Source organism: Mus pahari, chromosome 13 (genome assembly GCF_900095145.1).
Source record: "Mus pahari chromosome 13, PAHARI_EIJ_v1.1, whole genome shotgun sequence".
NCBI lineage: Eukaryota > Metazoa > Chordata > Mammalia > Rodentia > Muridae > Mus > Mus pahari.
In genome coordinates this window covers 1973396-1982377 of record NC_034602.1, presented here as the reverse complement: position 1 = coordinate 1982377, position 8982 = coordinate 1973396, and the positions used below count along the sequence as shown (strand labels likewise).

Below are 8982 nucleotides of genomic sequence, written 5' to 3'. Positions count from 1 at the left end.
CAATGGAGGAGCTAGAGAAAGTACCCAAGGAGCTGAAGGGGGCTGTAACCCTGTCGGTGGAACAACAATATGAACTAAACAGTATCCCCTGAGCTCATGTCTATAGCTGCATATGTAGCAGAAGATGGCCTAATCAGCCATCATTGGGAAGAGAGGCCTCTTGGTCTTGCAAACTTCATATGACCCAGCACAGGGGAANGCCAGGGCCAAGAAGTGGGAGTGGGTGGATAGGGGAGCAGGGGTGGGGAGAGGGTATAGGGAACTTTCGGGATAGCATTTGAAATGTAAATAAAGAAAATATCTAATAAAAACATAAAAAATATGTATTACAAAGCCAGTGGCACAAAAGTTTCTCAGCTCTATATCCATGATTTTGTCTGGCTCTATAGACATCGACGAATGCAGAACCTCAAGCTACCTATGCCAATATCAATGTGTCAATGAACCTGGGAAGTTCTCATGTATGTGCCCGCAGGGTTACCAAGTGGTGCGCAGCAGAACCTGTCAGGGTAAGCTCGCTGTTCTCACTAGGGGAGCATGCTGCTAGCCAGGAGGGATGCAAGAAGGGTTGCGGGATTCAGACTTTCATTTTCCCACCTGACTGCACAGTTTGAAGTCCTGATTCGCAAGGTAACACATCGCATTTTGTGAGAGAGAGACTCAATGGTAACCCTTAATTTCTTCAAGTTTTAAAGTAACTTCTTTTCTAAAAAGTGTGATTTAAATCATTTTTTTCAGTTTTTCGAGACAGGGTTTCTCTGTATATCCCTGGCTCTCCTGAACTCACTTTGTAGACCACGCTGGTCTTAAATTCAGAAATCTGCCTGCCTCTGCCTCCCGAGTGCTGGAATTAAAGGTGTGCACCATCACATAATATCTTAAAATCTATGGAACTATACCTTCCAATAATCTACCAAAAATCAGTCATTAAAATATTTTACTGAGGTTTGAGTTTAGACACCAATTTTAAACATACCTTCAGCAACCCTTAAAGCCTCTGAAACATCAAACTTCTCAACTCTGTACACTTGGAGGGGCATAGAGGGTCTTGCTATATAACTCAGGCGGACCTCAAATTTGTAGCCTCTGCTCTACCCTCTACCTCCTAAGTGCTGACATCACAGGCATATGTCATCACTCCCAGCCAAATAAGGCAGGATTTTACGTGTCAAGGAAAACAAAACTCTTCATGGTAGATATTAAAATATGTTTGAACAACTCAAGAAAAGCAAGTATTGATCTAATAATGTCTAATGGCATGGGCCCAAACTCAAAATAAATGAGCAGATGGTCCTTATATCTTCATGTAAGTAGAAGAGAACTCTCTACAAAATATGATTCAGAGTCTGGCAGGAAGATGGTAAAATATGCACCCTCCTCCCCTAACCTTCAATGCTGTCTGTATTAATGGGAGAAAGATTGTCAAATAATGACAAATAAACACAGATAATCCCAGAAGATCTAATATAAACCCATTTATACAAAACAGTGGAAAAAAGAAAACTATGACTGAACCCAGAGACAGAAAATCTACTTGAATTTAACTTTACTGCATTCTCTCTGTACAGCCTGAACAAATAATCACACTAAACTTTGGCTTTCCCTTTTGAAAAGGGAAGGTGTGGAAATGAACCAAAAAAACACATGAAATGATTTACACAGTTCACAGTGTTTTGATGAAATTTACTTAGCAATGTAAATGAGCAATAATAAATCTCTAGAGAGTCTGTTTTAGTTGGAATTAGAAAGATTATTCATTAGGACAGGAAAAATCCTATGTTTAAAAGAACAAGACCAAGGGCATGTGGATTCTTAGAATAACATCACAGTTGCATGGAGGAAGTTATGAACTCAGAGGACATCCAAGACCTTGGATTTTGTAATAGATAAACAGGTCTCCAGCCAGTAGGTATAAGCATAATCAGAATGTCATCAGTAACACATGAACATTTTATAACCCTTTCCAGGTTACTAGCAACTCTGCAAATGTTAATTGTGGGAAAATATCGCATGCCAATGATCTCACTGAACCCTGATTGAAAAGTGAATATTACATGCAGGAAAATATTAGTGAGTCAAATAGTTTACCCAATTCCCCTGAAATCATTCAAGTAAATATCTGTGTTTCTAATCACAAGTGGATTTGATAGTCAGCAAAGATGAATTTTAGTTAATACATAATAGGAACTTATTTGCCTGGACTAAATCTTCAGAAATATTTCTGTATAATTTAGGGTAAAAATATATTAAAATTGTAACTAGAAGTTCATGAGTGTTGTCATGTTGAAGATGCACAGAAGTAAAATACCTTTTTGTCAAAAACAATTACATTATTTTAACATTTAAAGCAATTGCTTTCCTTTACTGAAACCCTGTTCCACTATCATTTGTAAGAACAAAGTAAAATCAAATGTATTTGGAATCTTATCTTCTGAGAACTTCAAATGTTTTCATGACAATAAGCTCACAATGTCTATCTAGACAAGGGCAAAAGAAGATATACTTACTCACACATGCATATTGAATTTTTTAAAGATTTATTTTATGTATGTGACCACACTGTAGCTGTCTCAGACATACCAAAAGAGACATCAGGTGCCCATTATAGATGGTTGTGAGCCACCATGGGGTTGCTGGGAAATGAACTCAGGACCTCTGGAAGGACACTCTGTGCTCTTAACCACTGAGCCATCTCTCCAGCCCCCATACTGAATATTTTAATATTGTTTCTTCCTGAAAAATTTTCCAGAATGATATAGCTGTTGCAGATCCTAAGTTACTGGAAGTACTTAGTAAGGTCATAGCCTCAGATTTTCTTTTGCCATTGACTGTCTCCATATTACAAACCAGTCTTAGTATTCCTTATAGCAGAACACCACCTTCACTTTACAAAAAATTGTAAAAATAGTTAATGAGTATGTCAATAGTGACTTCCATGGAATCTATGTCTTTTCTTTAACCATAGTTAGGCCAAGAAGATACTTCCTGTAACTTATTCTTAGAAACTGTGTAACTTTTCCAGTGTCCTTCTGGAGTCTAGAAAATTTTTGTCAGCTGAAAGTTAATAGCATTGCTTTCCTTTAAAGACAAGGCATAAAACTGTTCTCAAATGAGCCACCAACTAAAGAGCATACAATGGATGATCTGAGACACACGCACCCCCAAAACAGGGGGCAGAGTGTTACCACATCTGACCTTAGTGTAAGAAAGTGCACCTAATCCTGTAGGTCCCCCAGGGTGGAGGGATACCTGGGGGGCAGAGAATCACCTTCTCAGAGGTGAAGGGGAGGTGGATGGAAGAAAGAACTCTGCAAGTGGAAGTGGGAGTGGGGGCAACATTTGGGATGTAAATAAATGAATGAATGAATAATTCTTTTTAAAATTCTCACAATAGAGCTACTCCTGTCATTTCATGAACTTGAACATGTCCTCTGTTTTTCCTCCATTCCAACTGAGACATCTTCTTCACCTATCTCCACACAGCTTGTGTGAGAAATGACTGAATTAAGTTAATATCCATCATTGAAAAGACTCGGGATTAGCTATAGTAGCCCTCCCACTGAGTGTTTATAAGCTAGGGGAGTACAAGTCACACAATGAAAACAAAACAGATTTTAATAATATAGTAACGGAAAATCAATAAAGTAAAATAGAAAGCAACAAAGGTCCAAAACGGACAATATCGGGTATAAAAATTCAAAAGAGTTTAAATCCTAGCACTAGTCCTCAGCTGAGTTAAATCACTTAAAGAAAGACAAATTAAGGAACGAAAATACTCTCTTGTAGGAATACATGGTTTAGAACCAGCTTCTATGAGACAAAATCAAAACTACTATTCATATGGAAAGGAAGCTGTAACTATATAAGGATATGGACATTACGTATTGCTGCTATTAACATATAATGCTGCTTGCTAGTAAAAAACCTTTTCTTCAAAAGTTATTTAGGGATCCAATCAACTGAATCCAGAATCAGTCTCTGTCTAGCCTGGTCTAACCACCACCAGTCTCATCCCCAAGACTCTTTCCTCAACTGGCTGCTCAGTAGACACTGCCTTTTCCTTATTTGCCTCCCTCTGTTGCCAGTCTCTTCTCATTCCACACGGTCATAAAATACCTTTGCTTTATGAGGTGAAACATTGCACAGTTCACGTTTTTCCTGCATCTTATGGAGAATGCCCACCCCAAAGCACGTACCACCTGCCCCTTGTATGCTGTTACTAAATTTCTCTCTCTCTCTTCTCTCTCTCTCTCTCTCTCTCTCTCTCTCTCTCTCTCTCTCTCTCTCTCTCCCCCTGCCCACTCTCCTTCCTTCTCTCTGTCACTCTCCCTATTTACCTATCTCCTTTTCAGGCTCCCAAAATAGCTGCTATTTCCTGGGAAGCTTTTCCCTTTTATGCATGAGAAATCATCTAAACACCATTCTTGAAGGCCCACATGAGATGCCCCTCTTCTGTTCTGGTCCCTAATCCTCCACACACAATCAGCTGTACATCTGATCTATAGTCTTGCTTACCACTTAATTACAATTTACTCTGGAAGAAACTATTGCTGTATCTATATTCTCAGCTAGGTTATCACTCCTTGGGACAGGAGATGAATTTTTGTTGGTTATTTTGTTTACTTTCTTGTACGTAAAGTCAGTAGTTTGTGTTTGACTTTGAATTCAACAGTCAGACAACTAGTGAGAGCAGATATACCATGAAATACCGTGTTGAGTGATATACCATGAAATGCCGTGTTGAGTGACTCAGTGATGCCTACTGATGTAAATACAGTAGACTTAGGTTGCATCCAGTCTTGTATCTAAGACCAAACTGAACAAACCAGGTGTGTTGGTATACACATGTAATCTTAGGTCTTAGGATGCTAAGGCAGGAGCATTTTGAGCTTGAAGCCAACTATGATTATATAGTGACTTCCACGCCAGCCTGCTCTGCATGGGAAGACCCTAGTACCCACACCAAACACATAAAAATCAATAGAGTAAACTGACCACAGTCTAGACTTATCCCAATGCATTTCCTTACAAACCAGAATCTGGTACTCATACGATTTGCTTATGTGAATAAACTCTTCAATGCATGACTGCAGATATAAATGAATGTGAGACCACCAATGAATGCCGAGAAGATGAGATGTGCTGGAATTACCATGGTGGCTTCCGCTGTTACCCACGAAACCCATGTCAAGATCCCTATGTTCTAACATCAGAAAAGTAAGACATTAGAACCTCTAAACATAAGTATTGTTTGGTTCTCCCGAACCAAACTTGTGACTGCTTCTGTGTTTGTCCCTGCAGCCGATGTGTTTGCCCAGTCTCAAACACTATGTGCCGGGAGCTGCCCCAGTCTATAGTCTACAAATACATGAGCATCCGATCTGACAGGTCTGTGCCTTCAGACATCTTCCAGATACAGGCAACAACGATTTATGCAAACACCATTAATACTTTTCGGATTAAATCTGGAAATGAAAATGGAGAGTTCTACCTACGAGTAAGTATGCTTAGGTAGCACTAGTGGCTATAAAGGTGGCCATTTGCTGTGTGCATTCATGTGGAGATTAAGCTAAAACCTACAGAGTTTCATGTGTAAGCACTGTGTTCAGCTGTCTGGAGTATATGCTATCAGATATTAAAAGAAGAGTGAAAATGTACCTCTGTATTCTGCATCTGGTTTGTTTCCAATGATATTTTATAACTGTAAGTCATGACCAATCCAGCACCACGTACTTTTCATTCTGTCTCCTCTGGAAACCCTCTTCCATTGCACTCTCCTCTGCCTCCCCCTTTGAACATGTTTCTCCCTCTGGATGTTATACTGTCTCTCTTCTTCCTCGGAAGACTAGAGTATGCTGTGTTTCCTCACTTTTTGGCCACTTCTTTGTCTTTTGGTCTAAATACTTTACTGAAGTTTCTGTAGGGGAAAAGCCACTGATGACATCCATAATGTTAAATCCAAGAACACTTTTCAATTTCAATATTTCCTTTTCCTTTGCCCTGCTGGAGACTGCTGTTCACGTACATGTTTTTTTACTTAAGAATCTATTTCTTCTGTTTTGTTCTTTTTCTAGTTTTTAAACTATTTATGTTTACATATATACTTTTATGAATATGAGGAGACATGGTTTCAAGGTGTAGAGGCCAGGTGAGGGTGTCAGATCTCCTGGAGTTGGAGTTACAAGCAGTCGTTAGGTTCTAGCATCTGAACTCCATTCTTCATGTTAGAGTATTGATTGAATTATTTTAATAAATCTCAGTGAGAGGTTTCTTCTTGCCTTTGACAATTTATGTTCCTCAGTTGAAAGATATGCACAGAGCCTTATATTTTAATATGTCTAGAGCAGCACAATAGCTGGGCAACTGCCTAACCTCCATGCTGTTAGAATCAACTTTCCTAGCAAAAACTCCAACTTACTACTTATTAATTTCGATATTCCATCTTGGCTGCTCTTAACTCCAATTAGTCAGCTCTCTGGGCCACATTCTCTTGGCCATTTTACATGGTGGCCCTCCATCTCCCTTGTGCATGTTCTTCTTCTGCCATGGTGGCTCTCTTTCCTGTATCCTTCCATCGCAGGTTTTTTCTCTTTCCTTCGTCCTCCTCATGGTCCCAAGCCTAGGAAACTTAAACTTTGTCTATGTCTCTTCTCCCCCACAATTAGCTGCTGGCATCTTTATTTACTAATCATAATTAACTGGGACAAGGATCCCTCAATGTCATATCTGTGACTCTCTTATGCAATTTGGAGGATCTAAATTAACATTAGAATACAAGCAACATTAGGCCAACCTACTACATTATGGCAACAATGAGTTTAACCACAAGGGCATCTCTCTTGCCCGAGCTTCACTTTTTTTATTTCTCCCCTTTGTCCATTCCTTCAATGCCATCCTCTCCCAGGCTTTGTCATTTGTCTTAGTTTAACGTGCATCCCTTGTAATGATAGCTAAATTTTAATCTATGCTTCTATCCACTGTGTCCAGATTCATTCATTCACTTACTGACCCTTCCAAAACACCTCCCTCTATTTGCCAACGCTCATTCCATGACCAGTTTTGAACATGTTAATTTCCAGAATTTCTCTTGCTCCCTTATGATTCTAAGGCAGAGGTTCTCAACCTTCCTAATCCTGCAACCCTTTAATAGAGTTCCTCATGTTTTGGTGACAACCAGTCATAAAATTATTTTTATTACTACTTCAGTACCATAATTTTCCTAGTGTTATGAATCATTATGTAAATATCTGTGTTTTCCAATGGTTATAGCTGACCCCCATGAAAGGGTCATTCATCCCCAAAGGGACTGCAACCCACAGGTTGAGAATCTCTGCTCTAAGGTATTTGTACATGTTATCTCAGTGTTTCAGGAATATGTATGTATGTATGTATGTATGTATGTATTCCCTTGTGCTCATACTATGTGTATCCAGATAACCTAAAATTTGTCATGTTCTATTTAAATTAACTACTTACCTAACTGTCTGTCTGTTCATCTGTCTGTCTGTCTGTCTGTCTGTTTGTAACAGGGTGTCTCTGTGTAGCTCTGGATGTTCTGGAACTCATCTCTTTAGACCAGGCTGGTCTTGAACTCTTGTCTGCCTCTGCCTCTGGGAGTTAAGGCATATGCCACCTTGCCTGGCTGTTTACTAACTCCTTACTCACTAGAATGTAAACAAATGCTCATTGTTAAGAAAAAGACAAATGACTACTTCCTTTACCAGTTTCAAGATTATCAGATTCTCATGTGAATTCTTTAGAGTGACTGTAATTATTCAATCCATGAGTAGAGAAAAGATAATAACAAAGAAAATATTTAAGATGTTAACACATGTTAACAAGAATTGTGGGGGAAAAAAGAATTTTAAATGCAAGCCCTTGCCTTGGACCTAGTGCAGATGAGTGGGCTAGAGTAAAGATAAATGTTAGGAGCAAGCTAGGACTGAAAATGCTTCTTTAACCTATTATTTCCTCTGCTAACAACAACAAATTAGAAACTCTAATCCAAGAAAAATCATTATACCCACCCTTCTTTTCTTGTTATTTTAGCAAACAAGCCCTGTGAGTGCAATGCTGGTGCTTGTGAAGTCTCTATCGGGACCAAGAGAATACATCGTGGACCTGGAGATGCTGACAGTCAGTAGTATAGGGACCTTCCGCACAAGCTCTGTGTTAAGACTGACAATAATAGTGGGGCCATTTTCATTTTAGCCTTTTACTCATATAAAGCCTACCACAAGCATTTAAATCAGCCAAACAATATCATTACCTTAAAACTCTACTTTATTTATCTAGTACATCTATATTCAAACAGCTAGACTATGGTAAGAAGTGGGCATTTAATCCATAAGAGTCAATGTTTATCTTTATCACTGTGTGTAAATTAGACATCCAACATTAAGAGAGCTAATCGTATATTACCTAGTGAAACTTGGATTCTTTCGTACAAAAATGGGACCAAGCAAGGCTACTGTTCTATGTTGTATAGAGAAATATACACCTCCACAGACCATCCCCTGAGAATTGGACATCTTAACATGAAGATCAGGAAGGAGGGTTTTTTTTAACTGCTTTGTAAGAAAATGGAAAAAGTCAATAAAGATATATTTCTTTAGAAAATGAGAATCTGCCATGTTTGTGTTGGTCTGTATTTTAATGATCAGTTTAAAGGTACTTGTTTTTTGCTTAGCAGAAAAATTGTTATTGTGCAATATGTTTGTTTCTATATGGTTTCTTAAAACTAATCAGAAATTTCACTCACAATTCCAAAAAAAATAAAGTTTTATCCCCCAAAATTTTATCCTCAAAAATTATCCCTTTAAGAAGTCTATGAGGAATAGTTGAGAAAATAGATTTTTCCAAAATCACTTTAGAATTCTTGAAAGAAGCAAATTAAGTACATATAATAGAATCCCTCAAGCAAGAAATGCACTTAAAGTTCAGAGAAAAATGAAGAAGAGGTATTTCCCTGGAGACACTCCT

At 38.5% G+C, this 8982-nt stretch overlaps 1 protein-coding gene across 2 annotated transcripts in view; it reads left to right on the top strand.

Moving 5' to 3' along the window:
- Efemp1 (EGF containing fibulin extracellular matrix protein 1) overlaps positions 1-8625 on the top strand; it is a 71729-nt gene extending 63104 nt beyond the window's left edge. For both annotated transcript variants that reach the window (XM_021210557.1, XM_029545174.1), the window contains exons 8-11: positions 390-509; positions 5094-5217; positions 5302-5497; positions 8050-8625. In XM_021210557.1, coding sequence (XP_021066216.1) covers positions 390-509; positions 5094-5217; positions 5302-5497; positions 8050-8211 — 602 coding nt within the window. In that variant the 3' untranslated portion in view covers positions 8212-8625. The remainder of the gene's footprint in view (positions 1-389; positions 510-5093; positions 5218-5301; positions 5498-8049) is intronic.
- The last annotated feature ends 357 nt before the right edge of the window (positions 8626-8982 follow it).